General features: G+C 36.2%; 1 protein-coding gene across 1 annotated transcript in view; it reads right to left on the bottom strand.

The window, feature by feature from the left end:
- Positions 1–16,818, bottom strand: part of LOC130444254 (uncharacterized) — an 87,066-nt gene that overhangs the window by 45,920 nt on the left and 24,328 nt on the right. The window contains exon 4 of the mRNA XM_056779317.1: positions 8,316–8,528. Coding sequence (XP_056635295.1) covers positions 8,316–8,528 — 213 coding nt within the window. The remainder of the gene's footprint in view (positions 1–8,315; positions 8,529–16,818) is intronic.

Below are 16,818 nucleotides of genomic sequence, written 5' to 3'. Positions count from 1 at the left end.
ATGCTTCAGTTTTTTGGGATTGCCACGAAGTAATCATGATTGATTTTTCGGATAAGGGTAGAACAATAATTGGAGATTACTATTCGACATTACTGACCACTCTACGAGAAAAAATTAAAGAGAAAAGACGCGGAAAGGTATCCAAAGGCTTTTGCAGGACAACGCCCCTACACACAAATCTCATGTTGCCATGCAAAAAATTCGTGATTTAGGGTTTGAATTACTGCCAAACCCCCTTTATTCACAAGATTTGGCTCCGTTCGACTATCATATCATTCCTCAACTGAAAAAAAGTTTAAAAGGTCATGAATTTTTTTCCAACGGGGAGGTAATAAAATCTGTGGAGATCTGGTTTGCAGAGCAAGAAGAAATATTATTTTCAAAGATCCAGAGACGTTGCAGGTTCGCTGTAATAAATGTATCCCATTAAGAGAAGAATATGTTGAGTAATAAAATATTTTGACATTGAAATTTTGTTTGGTTCTATAGTAGGATAAGAATTTTTCAATATATCCTCGTATACATCAACAAAATAAATTATATAGAATATTCAACGTTGGGGTTCCTTTTCATTTCTCTATTATCTTTGTGTTAAACATTATGAGTTGTGATTCGATGTAAATAAACTTTATACCTTCACGCTTTTAAACCTTAAAACGTATAATCAGGTTTCCTATATACGTGGAACAAAAAGATTTTAGCGGTTCGTTTCCCTTTCCATTGTTTCTCCATGATAAATCAAACTACAAACGAATTCAGAATCCTTGAAAGAAAATTAGGTTAACATTGTTTCATTTTTGTACTCGAAATGTAAAAGTTTACCACTTTGAAAGCATATTCCTTTTTACAAAAAATGAGGTTTGTTTAACTGAATTTATATAGACTTAACTCCAGTTTTTCAATCAGATTGTGAAATAATGCATTTCTGGAACAAACAAAATTACTTTTCAGATTTATTAGAGCTGAATTACATCAAATTAATTCTTCAGCCATAATTTCCAATAGTACAATTTCACTTATATGCCGTTATCTCAATCTTCAGGTTAACTTTATGAACTCTATGGTACCAATATAGGTTTAGGAGTGGGTGTTAACTAGCATGAAGATGAAAGGCTATGTATTGAAAGATTCAAATTTTTGGAAGATATGAACCGTATGAAACACGAAGAAATTAAGGCTGCAAACTTCAGAAATCTGTAAGGCTAATAGATGAGAAAATGGTTGTATAATGTAGAAGCCGAAAAACAGTAATGAATGCTAGCTTTTACAGATTTGGCGAGAAAGTTAGAGAAACACAGTTTCTTCTTGTACAAATAGTAGGCCAATACGAGTTTGTTTTTCCTTATTCATTTCACACGTGCGTAATCTCTAGCGTAGTCCCAAGTAACATCCATAAAAAAATATATGCATACAGGGTCCTTCACGACGAGCTGAATCGACATGTATATAGGCTCGTTTAATAACCCTGTCTCATTCTCCGTATATTATCAGCAAATTGAAATAATCTTCATTAATAAATCCTATACCATTTCATCCCTATTTCATTGTTTGTTTTTATGTTGATACGTTAGCTTTTTTTGGTGTCTCCAGACAACCGACAATTAAAAACCATAAATGAAGATTTCAGTTTTTTCTACATGAAAGTTTCAACAAAAACCGTTAATTTGAGATATATGAATTTACTAACAAAGTCCCCTTAACTTAAAGCATAGAATCCAGAGAAAAATGCCAATTGAAAAAATTAAGTTTTCGAAGTTTTTAGATAGCCAAATTCCACACCATTTTCTGAACACCCTATATAAATTTTTGTCAAGGTTTTCACAGATTTTGAAAGCTATTAGTGTTATTTGTCCAAATCCCAAAAATATTAGACCTGACTCACTTAGACTTAGAAATATAATTTTTTTAGTGGCGGGCAAAATTTCGAAAATGTGAAATAATTAAAAAATGGTGGACTTTAGGCATACGATGCATATATGAGGTTATATTGAAATTTTGCGTAGATTCCATATCGATTCAGCTCGTCGTGAAGGACCCTTTACAAGGATAGCCGTTTATTGACGGTCCGTTGTCCGGTGAAAAAACGGACGTCTGCAAGCGCTCTAAATTTATCCACATTGTCTTTCACTTACTCCATTCATTGGAACACTTAACACTAGACTTAACTAACTTATATAATAATTAACTTATCACTACTTTTCTAATCTATTCAATTCACCGCTTACTTTTCTATTTCGTTCCGTTCACTATGACTTTTAATTATAAACTAAACTCCAGCTCCTAAAAAACCAGTCCATATCCCGAGAAATAATTTCTAAGAAATTCTAGGAAATAAACAAATAACTAAGACCATCCTATGAATTAACTCTAAAAAAATATAAACAACTCGCTGCTGTGATAAAAGCATGTGATTAAGGTTACATCAAAGATGCCGCCGCATTCGGTGTAATAGCCAAAATATAGACTTCCATTATAAAAGAACAGGACAAGCCTCACGATCCATGTAGTGGACAAATTTGTAACATTACCTCTCCTTAGAAGATAGGTCCTTCTAGAACTCGTGGATAGCCGGGGCTGCGTGTTTGAATCGGCAACTGGACCCATTCCTGCACTTTCCGGTAAAATGAAAATAACACCGACTTTATTAGGTACTGATGACAAGTGGGAAGCTGCAAATTATTATGTGAACTCCGATATCTTGGAATTTCACCTTTACCATATTCCTGATGACTCACCAATCCAACTGGTTACTCTCTATCTTGGCCATAGCCAGTTTCTTCACGTTTGCACATGATCGCGGAGGTTTTGAAGCGTTTCACACACATCGCGGTAAGTTTATTGATGTGGGGAACGAAATAATTGGGTTTTTCGATAGATTGTGAAACAAAGACAGTGGTATCACTGTCACAAAAGATAGATAATCAACCAAAACTTCTCTATAAGCTTAAAAAAATTAAGTACTTTTTTCAAATTTCTTTGCTATGGGGGAAAGTATTCTACCTTTTTGCTATGGTTTGCTATGCTCGGCATATCCACTTAATATCTGCCACTAAGTGAAATTGTAGTAGTTTCAAGAAATATATTCTCAGCCAGTTCATCATTGTTTGAACTTCTCTATTAGTTCATTAAGACTAGAAGTAAAAACAGAAATTCCATTATTAAAACAAATTTTGTTTTTCTAAACATCTTCCATAAAACGGTTGCCAACCCTCATGCGTTATAAATACAGGCGGGGATGTTGCAGGCTAGCAAATATTTTAACGGCAGAGCGAATTTTCTTCCTCCCCTGATCTTCTTTGATCCTTTGACCATTACTCGTTGTCCACTGTAGTTCTGGAAACTACAGCTTCCTTAGATTCTCCTTCTGTAAATTCCGAAAAGCTACAAGAACTCCGTACTAGCTCTCCATAATTCCAGCATCTTATCTTCTTTGGCTTCCTCCCAACCATATATTTTATTATGTTGACGATCTGATCGAGTTTGCTTTCGTCACCTTCTTCGTGTATGGTTCTGACCTTGTTATATGAATCCATTGTGGCTGTTTCATATTCAAGGTTTACGTATGTATTATTGGAAGTGTCCTCTGCATATCATGATCGCGCAGGCCATCAATTAATGCTGGATGCCCAATCATTCCATCCAGTTCTCTGGTGCCGATGGATAAGCGAATCGGGCAAGTCAGTCAATGTCTACCTCGAACTCTTGCAGAGTTTCGTCGCGCTTCTGTTTTCAGTTTTTCAGCTGCCATTGCTATCGATGTTCGTGACCATATCGCATGTCCAATCATTTACTTTGGCGGCTGTCTCAAATTGTTTAACGTAATTGGTCCAAGACATCTTACGTCAAACGTTGGGGCCTTCACTCTGTTAATTCTGCCAATGTCTTCTGTCTTAAGTTGTGTTTGTGGATTCTATGATTTTGTTCAATCTTCTTTTTATCTGTGGCTCGCCCTGCAATTTCTGCAATTTGCCCACTCGTCCAGTATAAAACCACTTTCGGGACTTGTTATGTGAACTATTTTTTTATTTCCTAATTTATTTTAACGGTTTCTAAAGATGAGTTAAATTCATAAACACTGTCTTTTACTTCATCCATTTGAACACTTACACTGGACTCAACCAACTTATATAATTATCAACTTTTCACTGCTTTTGTTACTACTATATACCAATCACCTTACCACTATTGCATATAGACTCAACTCCCAGAATCAAAATTAGTGATAAAATAACAAATTAGTTTGTGTTTGATGAACCAACTAGTAGGGTTGGATCAAAGACGCACAAGGTTTGATTTGAATTCTGCTTTGAAATTTCGAATATTCCCGTATGCTCTTGAATCCACAAAATCCTGGTAAAATAATGATGTCGTTAAGAGAACCGACGTCACTTATAAATAAACTGGAGAGAAAAGTTTGGAGAAATTACTAAACACCTACTTTTTGGGCTCACCAAAATGCTCCCAAATCAAACAGTTCTACAGATTTCGATAAACGATATAAATAGACTTATCTTAGAGTCAACGGCAAACGAAGAACGCATGTAGCAAATAAATCAAATACCTTAGGGCAGGGGTGCTCAAACTTGAACTGCTGGCGATCTACTTCAATATTTTTAGACTACTTACGATCGACTCTAAAAGGCTGCAAGTATGTGTGATGCAGGGTTGTCGTACATACACGATACACCCTACCTACCTAGGTAGGGTGTACCGTAGCATATATACATATTAGCTTTCTGCACAATATAGGTACAAAATTTTAGTCAAGGTTTGGGTTAGGTTCAGTTAGGTTCTTCTCTACAAATCAATGAAAAAACTCATAGTTATTCAAAATTGCGAGTTTATTGGTTGTTAGAAAACAAAAGAGTTACATATGGTGTTAAACCTAACTAAAGAGTGGCTTTGGATGTTAAAGCGTGGCACTGCATGTCCTCAGCATACTTTTCATAAGATGGTACGTAACCACTGAGTGCTAATCGCAAGCATGATGACATATGATCGTCAGTTAGTCGATTGCGATATTTTGACTTAATTATCTTCATTTCAGAAAATGCAGACTCGCACAAGTAAGTTGACCCAAACAATGCCGTCAGTTGAAGGGCGATTTGCCTTAGATTCGGATATTTATCTTCAGATATAAAACACCAGAAATTTGTATCAGATGCCGTAGCTTTGAGATATATATCTGATATAATATGCACCAACTCATTTTCAATAGAACATGAGTTCATATTAAAGTGACTTGCTATTTCAGTAGCTAATTCCTCAATGTTTTTACATGAAAAAGGATAACTCATAAATAATGCTATATTTTCCAATTTACAGCAATCATAAAAACGCATTTCGAATTGTCCCAAAATATTTGATAATTCAGCCTCATACGTATCATAATTAAACTGAGGAATCCTTGCTTTCAAAGACGGAAAATGTTTCAGATCCTTTCTTTTCAGTTGATCTATCATAAGTTGCAATTTACTTTTGAATGCGTTTACTGCGCTAATCATCTCAATAATAGTTTTTCCTTTACCTTGAAGCTCCAAGTTAACGATGTTTAAGTGCATTGTGATGTCAGTCAAAAATGCCAAATCAGTTAGCCATTTTTCGTTTTTCAAAATCTGAGTGTCATCACCTCTTTCGTCTAGAAAAGCTGTTATTTCGGGCAATAATTCTTGAAACCTCTGTAGGAACTTTCCGCGATTCAACCACCTGACGTCTGTGTGAAGAACTAAATCAGTGTGTTCAGCTGACTCCCTATCTTCCAACTCCAACTGAAAGAGCCGCCGTTGCAAGCTACGTGCACGGATGGAATTCACAATTTTTGTTGCAATGCCCATAATTTCATCCGTGTTTAAAACTTTGGAACACAAAACTTGTTGATGTATAATGCAATGGAATGAAAAAAATGAAGGGAATTCTTCATTAGCTCGACACAATGCCACAAAACCGTTTTTGTTTCCAGTCATTGCTGGTGCTCCATCGGTTGTAATGCAGACTAATTTATATATTGGTAGCTCGTAGTTTTTTACAAAATTAAAGAAAACTTCATATATATCTTCGCCACGGGTCTGCCCCTTCAGAGGAATGATTGTCAAAAATTCTTCCTTAGCCGACATGTCATTGAATACCATCCGAATAAAAATACACAGCTGGGCAGTGTCTGTCATATCGGTGGATTCGTCGAACTGTAAAGAAAAGTAAGTACATTCCATGATATCATGTTTTAGTTTATCTGCGATGTCCTGACTCATGACTTCAATACGCCTTGTGACAGTCGGACGAGATAACTGAAGTTCTCTAATAGCAGACATGATTTCTGTTTTATTTTTAAAATCTCCAAATAAAGTCTCACCCGCTTCAATAAATGCTTCTTTCACCACCGATCCATCTTCGCATGGTTTCTTGTATTTCGCCAATATATGAGATATTTTAAATGACGCGATCGTAGCAGCTTTTGATTATTTGGCTGGTCTTGTGAACATGGTTTGTTCTTTTTTCAAACAAGATATAAAATCACTTACTTTTCGTTTTCTTAATTCACTCTGTGGCGGAAAATCCTTTTGATAGTTTTTATGAACCGTTTTATGATGCCTCTCTAAGTTACCACGCTTAGGTATTGCAACTGACGCACGACAAATAACACAAATGCACTTATCCTTCACCATACAAAAGAAAAATTCTTCCTCCCAATCCTTATTAAAATGATACGTTTTAGATTTCTTCACAGCACTCATTTTCCACTATTTAATAATAAACTTTGTATCGACGTAGTATCGCTATCAAGTTACAATTCAGAATGACTCCAATTCATGCAGGCGCAACATTTATATCGGCGTGAAAGAAAGTCTCGAATGTTCCCGTCATATGCGCCGCCCGAAACTAGACAGTACAGTCTAGTCTAGAAACAACGCGGCTTTTCTTTGACAAGTGCCGCGCGTTCCTTTGATAAAGCCGCCTTTTGCCGCAAGCAGTGTTATTTTATTACATAATACATTTTTGTAGTTTAGTTACCTACCTACTTATTATAATTTTTTTTCTTCTCGAGATCTACTCAAAAAGCACTCGCGATCGACTGGTCGATCGCGATCGACCGTTTGAGCACCCCTGCCTTAGGGTATATTTCGATGAGAGGCTCACATGGAATTACCACTGAATAGATGGACTCAATTGACACTATGGTTGTACATGGACCAATGATAATTTTTGGGTCAGTGGCGTAGGGGAAAAATATATTGCAAATGGGTACTATGAAGATATTAATTAACACAGCTTGCTTATGTGTTACAGGAGTCATATGACTCCCAGAGCTGGGATGAAAGTGCTAAATCTACCACTTTCAAACATATTAAGACACGGCGATGCTACATCTGTAGTCCAGAGATTAATTGTATAATTATACACACAAGCCAGACGTATAGTAACGGCACATAAGGTAATCGCAAAACTGAAAGCAGACATTATAATGGGGCAGCCTATCGATACCCAGCACACATTAACAAATCAATAAGTCTTAAAAAATCGTCACAATTCTACTGTCTAGAAAATAATTAAAAACGAACTGATAAATCGGCTACTAAAAAATAAGTGAAGAAAAACTTCAAACTATAGGTGTAAATTTATATTTTCGTCTTTTAAAATCAAATTTCTAGTAACACTACAATATAAAGTGGTATTACAAACTCGTCCACGACATAGGTCCTGAATTCGGTCTTGTCCGGTTATAATGGAATTCTAAAATTTTGTGAATTCACGGCGCCTCTGATGATTCTTTTTATCACAGCGGCGATTTATTTACATTGTATTTTTAGAAATAATTTCTAGAAAGGTCATTTTATTTATTTGTTTTTTTTTGTTAATTTTCTAGTAAGTTTGAGAAATTCGTTTTGGGTATATAAACGAGTTGGTTTAGCAGAGTAAGTTAGTTTATAATTAAAAGTCATAATGAACGGAACGACATAGAAAAGTAACCGGTGAATTTAAATAAATTATATGAGTTCGTTAAGTATTAGTGATAAATTAATCATTATATCAGTTAGTTAAGTCTAGCATAAGTGTTGAAACTTGAAATAGAAGAAAGAAAGGAAGAGAGAGAAAGAAACAAATATTTAGTTCAATTTTTTTATATGATACAATTAGTACATAAAGATGAAAAACATTTCCAAGTAGTTCGCAAATTGCAATCGCCAAATTTATAATAACATAAAGCAGCACTGCAATACGAGTAAATTCTAATTCTCCCTATTTTACTATTTGAATGAATGATTAAAATCATTCATTCAGAATTTATCCTGCCAACAGATTTAGCTCTATTTACTCACCAGTACAATTGACGAGTGCAGCTGCGGGAGCTCGGGTCCCTGCCAGTTCAAATCCAGCTTCATCTACACACCAACAAGAACTTACTATCTCATTATCACATTGAATTTGTTCGAATCCTCCCATTTTATTGCATCTTGGCATCCTTACAGATTTGGGCTCAACACCAAGTGCTTTTGCTCTCCTGGATGCTGCCATTCTCAGAGTTTGGCAACCTGAAAAGTGTTAAAAGGACACAAATTATTTTTGATCCAGAGATTAAATTAGGATAACAGAATATGAAGGGTAACCTGTACTGAAAACTGTTACGCGATAGAAAATGGATCATACAGAACTTGGTTTATTTAAAATAGTAAAGCTCTTCAAAACAAAAACAGAAAATATATTGATGATCAACATTGTTTCAAGGTATCCAAAAGGCGATACTTTAGACTAAATTGAATGCAAGTTCTGGAAAAATTAATGATGTAAGACTTTTATTTTTAGTAATATCTTCAATGGATGAATAAAATTGATCCTTCTATCAATATTTTAATCTCTCTCAATATTTGTAGGCGATTCTCGTATAACTTTGTAATTTTCGTAATTCTGACATTATTTTTTAAAATATGCAATCATGCCCTGTTTTTCGGAGTATCTAAAAAACACTGATTCCATTCCGTATTCTCTTGGCAGTTTGTCATTACCCATTTTTGTTGGTTCATTCCTAGCGTACCTATTAATTCGTTCATTTTTCGCAGTCGAAAACTTTCCAGCACCTGATAATACCAATATATGGAATTATTTGATATAAACCTTATTATCATGTGTTAATTATACATTTATATGTTATAATCAAGGTTATTTCAAGTGAAATCTGATTTTATTGAAAATAAGAAATTGACCAGTACTTAGTTGGATGGAATAATAAACAGTTAGTTATTCTAACGAAATACAAGTAAAAATGAAAGTATATCAATTAGTTGCAATGTGAATGTTTACGTATTATTTTTAATCGATTCTTGCATTTGTTACGCTTTTTAATTTCATTTGCCCATTAAGTAAAGACAATCACAATAAGATAATCTTATGAAACAAATACAAACTTTATTTCAAATTTTCACTTGAAACCACTCATTTTCGTATCGTATTAATGACTTTAGTCTATTTTGTAAATATTAAGATGTGTGTTCTATGTAAACAGCATTACAATCATTACAAGGTACTTGATATATAATATTACTTTTTTTGTTTTTGTGTTTTAGATTTCAATTAAGTGAAATATATCGATAATGTATTAAGTCTTATAGTAATATATTTATAATATATTTTTTAAAAGGTTTAAAAGTTGCTTATCGACCATATTTTAATAATTGATATCAAACAAACCAATAACAATTAAAAAATATTTATTGAGGGTACATATATTCCCTGTTCAAAAACTAGCAGTAATCACCTTTTGTAGCTGGATCCTTTGGTGTCGAATTTATTTATTCTGATATGTTGGTGGAGTATTTCACCCTGATTTTCGTTGAAAAAATAAAACCTTCGGCCGATTTATAGCAATCCAAAAGTTCATCAACTATCTGTAGTTTGCATCCGGATAGTTATGTATGAGTTCTAATTTTCAAATTCTTGCGTGGTAAACTTTTTCATAAAATGAATATTACCCAGCACATTTGTAATATGTGGCGAAGAGACATGTCAGGTTTGTGAAGTTTTAGTGGATTTTAAGTGTATGGTAATATGAGTTTCAAATTTGTTTCCATCTGATGAAAAAAGGAAAAAGTTGGTCTTCCGAAGATCAAAAGAGATTATTATTTTGTTTTTAATATGTATTGGAAGGGTCGTATTTAATTTGTTTGTAGATTGTGTTACTATTTGATAATTTCATTGTCTAGGTTTATTTTTAAAATTTTGCAACTATACATTACCAAATCCACTAGTTTAATATTGGAAATTGGAAAATAAATTCAAAGACATAATTAAGATAGGTAAGCCAATTCATCATAAAATTCTACAGCCAAATAAGTAAAGTGAAGTTTCTATGTTACGAAGTTCAATGCAAAAAATAAATCCCTCGATAATGCTTTCACAGATGCTTGACGAGAACTTTTTATGTTCTTATATTTGATTTTCTTGATATCGCAAGATAATCGAACTTTCTCCGCCAACACATAAAATCATATTTTTCTGTCAGAAAAAAATTAAATTTCTTCAAACTTTTATACAGGGTGAGTATGACGATCTTTACATACTTCTGCCACAAGTAGAGTCCTTCAGGGAGGACACTAAAAAGTGCCCATCTGCTCTTCTTCACTAATTTACAGGGTGATTTGTGAAATTGACCATAAATGTTAATTGAATACTGACTATTAACAAGTATTTACATAACTCATGTGGTTTTCAAAATAATTCCTTAATGCAGTACACTACTCTATCAAGCATTCCACTGGTATTAGTTGAACTCAGGAATTCTAGGACCGGTATAAAAAATTAATTAACTTATCCGTATTTAATACTTCACTCTGTGTAATATTTACTTTAAATGCAATAAGTGATTTTCAAACTACATAAAAAACTAATGACATTTTATAAATTTCGAGTACTTCAACTAAAATAATGTACTGTTTCGAATTGCATTAACGACAAACAACAAAAAAAGTAACTAATAACAATAACGAACAACAATTTTATAACAATGATTAAAATTATGTAGTTAATACGCATAAATAAGAACTGAAAAAATATGATAATTACAATTAAATGAAAATAATTTAAAGTAGATTTTCGAAATCGAACCCAGCAATCTCTACACATTTTTGTTGCCGAATTTTTAATTGTTGTCACTCAATAATATTTCTTGTGTAAATTAGTTGCTTAAATTTTCCACAAAAATGGTAATTAACGGGATTGAAATCAAAGGAACTTGATGGCCATAAAATAGGACCTTCACGACAGTTGCCATTATCTATCACAGAGCCCATAAACAAAAATCATGTTGGCATATTCTTTGGTCGAAAACTGATTTTGAACGGAAGTAAGAAAATCAAAGCTAATAGTATACAGAGTGTCCCACAACGAGTTATAACTATCTGTATATGGCAAAATACTTATAAGTAAAATCATGATAATTTCTAGTTCTACCGGAAGTCGACTGTAACTGTAACGTTTTGGGTTTGTAGTTGCAAATAAATTGAGTCCAATCTTGATCAATGTTCGATTTATTGAACAGGATTTCAAAGTGCGTTCAAATAACAATAATAACGGAATAACAATTTCGGAGCACGTTTTTCTTTCGCCTTTCTTTTCGCTTGTGTCACTATTACATGAAACTGTCAAAAGGTGCTTATCGCCTACTAATTTTATAAAATCAGAATACATTAGAATACATATTTACCAACTTTGACTCTATATAAAACAAAAGTATAGTGTGAAGTTGGATAGGGTCAAGGTTGGGTTGGGTTCGGGTCAGCTGTCAATTGATCAATTCTCAACACTCCTCCTTGATCAATTTACAGCGAAGTGTCTCAAAAACTTTTGTATTGAGTGCTTTTGTGAAAATGTCTGCAATCTGTTTGCTGCTCTCGACGTGTTGCAGTGTCACAGTGTTGCCGACGTGTTACTGAATGTGTTTTCGTGGTATCTCAATGTGTCTCTTGCCTCTGGTTGTCTTTCCTTCGTGTGCATTCTGTAACTTGTGAATCGCTGACATGTTGTCGATTTTCAGAGTGATCGGCTGATCACTTTCCAGGATACCAAGTTCCAGTGCGAGTCTCTTGATCCAGCACACATCTCCAATCACAGACACTGCGGCTCGGTATTCGGCTTCTGCGGTTGAAGTCGCTACCAAACGCTGCTTCTGTGAGTACCAGACTACTGGTCCTCCTCTCATCACCAATACTCCACTTGTCGACTTTCCTGTCTCAGGGTCTCCTCCGAAGTCTGAATCGGTGTATGCTACGAGTTCTTCTTCCGAAGTAGATTCCTGCTATCACTGTCCCTCTCAAGTACTGGAAAACACGTTTCACCATCGCCTGATGGCTTTTCATGGGATTGTTGCAGAATCGACTGAGGTAGTTCACGGCGAAACTGATGTCTGGTCGAGATATTGTAGCGAGGTACAACAAACTCCCTATCGCCTCGCGATAGTTGTTCTTCGCCGGTAGTGCCTCGTCGTTCTTGAAATCTTTCTTGGTGATCATTCCTTGCTCAATCGGTGTGGATGCTGGGTTGCACTGTTCGAGTTTCATCCTCCTCAAGATCTTCTCCGTGTACCGAGGCTGATTCACGAAGATTCCATCTTTGTCGACCTTGATTTCCATGCCCAAGTACGTCAACTTGTCCTGAACTTTCTCACTGTAAGTGATCTGAAACTCCTTGCTTATCTCTTTAAAAGGCTGTATATTCTCTTTTCATCTTTCCCAATTATCAGTCCATCATCCACGAAGAGTGAGAACATAATGCTCTTGTCCTTGGTGTAGTAAATACACGGGTCGTCATCTGCGTTGATCAGGCCAACTTTCTTTACAAAGTATGTAGTGACTCTCTCGTTCCACATCTTTGGGGCTTGCTTGAGTCCGTAAAGACTCTTATCCAACCTGCAAACTTTACCTGATCCATCGTCGAATCCTTCAGGCTGATTCATGTAGATGACTTGTTCCAGATTTCCATACAAGAATGCCGTTTTCACATCGAACGATACCAACTTCATTTTCTCTGACGCTGCGTGACTTAGTAGTAGTCGAATCGTTGCATGGCGGGCTACTGGGCTGAATGTTTCCTTGTAGTCCACTCCTTCCTTCTATTCAAATCCTCTGGCTACGAGTCTGGCCTTGTATCTTCCATCTGCTTTCTCTCGAAGTACCCACCGACATGTGATAGGTTTCACTCCTTCAGGGCAGTCCACCAGTTCCCAAGTTTTCATTTCCATTAGAGAGTCGTACTCCTCCTGCATTGCTTTTCTCCACTTTTCATCTTTAAGTGCCTGACTCACCGGAATGTCTTCAGCTTCACCAATCATGGCTACTTTTGCGCTCATTCCTCCATGTCTGTTATTAAGTACATAGTCTTTCAGTCTCGGTGGTGGTTGCAAAGTTCGACGATCTCGCAAACTTCTCCTTCCTGGCTCTTCTTCTGGCGATTGTGTCCCACTTTCGTTCTCACTTTCCTCTTCAGCACTTTCTCCAGTCGTCCAGTTGTCTTCTTCTTCGTCTGACTCACTGCTGCTTTCTTCTCAAGTGTACCCTCTGTTGCCGATGTCTCAACTTCAGTGCCTTGCCTCTGTCGTATCCTCTCCTCGTCAAAGATTACATTGTCTGAAGTAATGACCTACCTCTCTTTTCTCTTTCATGTACATTCCATGTAAACAGGGCGAATCAATGTCATAGCCAACCAGATTTCCCTTTTCTGATTTTCTATTTATTTTGCCTCTCTGTTGTGCTTGGGTCAGCACATAACATTCACAGCCAAAAGGTCGCAGTTTCTCAATCTTCATTTTCCTTCCAAACCACAATTCTGCTGGACTCTTTCCTGGTACGTTGCTGGTTCCTGTCTGGTTGATCGTGAAGACCACGTGGTTCATTGCCTCTGCCCATAGTTTCTCGTTCAATCCATCTTCATGTATCGCTGCCCTGGCTGCTTCGACAATAGTTCTCATTTCTCTTTCAACCCTTCCATTTTGCTGTGGCGTGTGTACATTCGTAAAGGTGTGAAAGATTCCCAACTTGTCCATGAGCTCTTTCGTTTTTGCATTCTTCAGTTCCGTGCCGTTGTCCGATCTCAGGCTCTTCACTCTCCTTCCTAGTTTATTTTCTACAAGTCTCAGGTAGCTTGCAATCTTCTCAGGGGCCTCACTTTTCGTCTTCATGAAATAACAGCTTCGGTAGTGAGTGAAGTCGTCCTTCAACATGAGCCAATACTTTGCTCCTCCCAGAGATGGGATGTTCATCTCTCCAATGTCGACATGAACAAGATCTAACGGCTGCTGGGCTGTCTTGGGATTGTTCGGATGTGCGGATCGATGTTGCTTGCCATATGCGCACCCTGTGCACACATAATTATTCCAGTCATCAACATACTTGATCCCTTTCCTTTTCAGTATGTCCCTCACATACTTCACGTTTTGATGGACGAGTCTTTCATGCCATACTTTGATCGACTGAACCATCAAACTTGCCTCTTCTTCCTGTCCTTCTCTTCTGAGCATCATTTTGTATAAATTTCCTTTGTGCCTTGCTACTGCCACAACCTCGTTGCTTTTCTTACAATAGAATGTCGACTCGTTTTCATCTGCCTTCTGTGCATGTCCCTTGTCTAACATCTGACTGACTGAGAAAAGATGAAAGTTGAGATTTGGTACATAGATCACATCTTCAAGTACCACTGGATACCACTTTTGACCATCAAAAGCCTCCATCTCAATGTTCCCGACTGCAACGCCATCTAGCCTAGTTGAATCTCCGATCACAATTGGGATTGGCCTCGTCCAGCTCGACAAGCTGTACAAACCATTCTCGATGAGACGTCATGTGTTGACTGGCTCCACTGTCTTGATACCATGAAGTTGCCCTGTCCTGCGAGATGTCGTTGTCCACTGTCGAGAAAGCTGTGGTCAAAAATGCCTTCTTGGGTTTTCCATATGCTGACTTATTTCCTTCTCGGGATGGACAATCCTTTGCGAAGTGGCCTTCCTGCTTACAATTGTTACATGAGTATTTCTTCTTGCAATACTCAATGTACTTCTGACATGCCTTTCCTCTGCACTCCTTGATCACGTGACCTGGCTTCCCGCATTTGTAACATGTGAACTGTGACTTGTCCTGCTTGCTCCACGACTGCCCTTGTTTTCCACGTTTTCTCATGAGAGCGTTGCTGGTACTGCACTCTGCGTTTGTCGTCGGCTCTCTAAGCTGCTCGTCCTCAAGTCTCAGACGTTCGATGAGTGTGTCCAAGTTCTTTGCATGTCCCGTTACGTTGTTTCACGCAGTTCTGAAATGTGCCAGTTTTGGCAGTAAGACACTCAAAATCCTCGTCATGACCCAACTTTCCTTCATTGGATCATTTTCAGTTGACAATTCCTCTGCCAAGTCCATGATCTCCATACAGTTCTCTATTGCTGACTTGCTCTCATCATACTCAAAGGTAAAGAATTTGATTCGGGACGTTTCTAAATCAGTCTTTGTACCATATAAACTAACTAATTTGTCTATCATGTCTTTGGAAGTTTTACAATTAGCAATTTTGTTAGCTATCTTACTGTTTACATTTAAACCTATCAGTGTTTGAGCTTCGACATCTTTCTTTGTCCAAGCTGAAACAGTTGCATCTGACGCAGCACCTGCTGGTCTGACTTTCGTGCCTGATACAATCGCAAACAGGTCTTTATTCTTAAGTGCTAGGTTTAATTTAAATCGCCAAGAAATAAAATTCCCCTGACTATCTTCACTTAACATCTCCAACTGAGATTTTACAGTATCTATTTTGCATTTAAATTCTACAATTTGACTGACTTCTGACAATTTTTTTTTAAATAAACAAAATGAATTTACAATCTTTCGTGACAATTTTCTGATTTAAAGCGACTTGCGTGTGCGTTGTTCAACGTTGACTTGCTGTGCGAGCCGGATGTGGTCGCCTGACTGCGTGCCGGTTCTGACGTTTTGAACTGCTTTCTGGACTTCGCCGTCGCTTTCCTGGCTTTATTTACAACAAAACCCTTTTACAGCTGCCCTGGGCCCATAACCTGTTGCTAATTTACAGTGGGTTTTGGGTTTGTAGTTGCAAATAAATTGAGTCCAATCTTGATCAATGTTCGATTTATTGAACAGGATTTCAAAGTGCGTTCAAATAACAATAATAACGGAATAACAATTTCGGAGCACGTTTTTCTTTCGCCTTTCTTTTCGCTTGTGTCACTATTACATGAAACTGTCAAAAGGTGCTTATCGCCTACTAATTTTATAAAATCAGAATACATTAGAATACATAATTACCAACTTTGACTCTATATAAAACAAAAGTATAGTGTGAGGTTGGATAGGGTCAAGGTTGGGTTGGGTTCGGGTCAGCTGTCAATTGATCAATTCTCAACAACTTTCCTATATCTAAGTCTTACCGTTATCCAAATATTAAATGTTTTCTTTAAATTTTTAGTGATGCACGTGTGGTCTAAATTTTATTTTGACCCATTGATACAAGCACTAAGAAATTGAAAAGTATTTTTCTTTATATTGTCAAGGTCTGTAAAAAAAATCAAATCAAATTTTATTTACTAATCCTATTCCTACTTTTAGTCGTTTCCGAGATATTTGAGTTTTACATTATTATTGTATTTTTAGCAATTCTTAATTTTTTATATATATTTTTAGTAGGCTTTGTAATAAATGACACTAATTTAACTGTCATTAGTCATTTAATAACGAAGATTATGTAAATTTGCTTTTAATACATGGTGAATGTGACAAAATTGTTACAAAAACATGTACTTTATTTCTTGCTATTTACAATAGCAAGTCGGTCATCTTT

The sequence above is a fragment of the Diorhabda sublineata genome, chromosome 5 (assembly GCF_026230105.1).
Source record: "Diorhabda sublineata isolate icDioSubl1.1 chromosome 5, icDioSubl1.1, whole genome shotgun sequence".
Taxonomy (NCBI): domain Eukaryota; kingdom Metazoa; phylum Arthropoda; class Insecta; order Coleoptera; family Chrysomelidae; genus Diorhabda; species Diorhabda sublineata.
The sequence above is the reverse complement of the archived record's forward strand: the minus strand, read 5'-3'. Positions and strand labels throughout refer to the sequence as shown.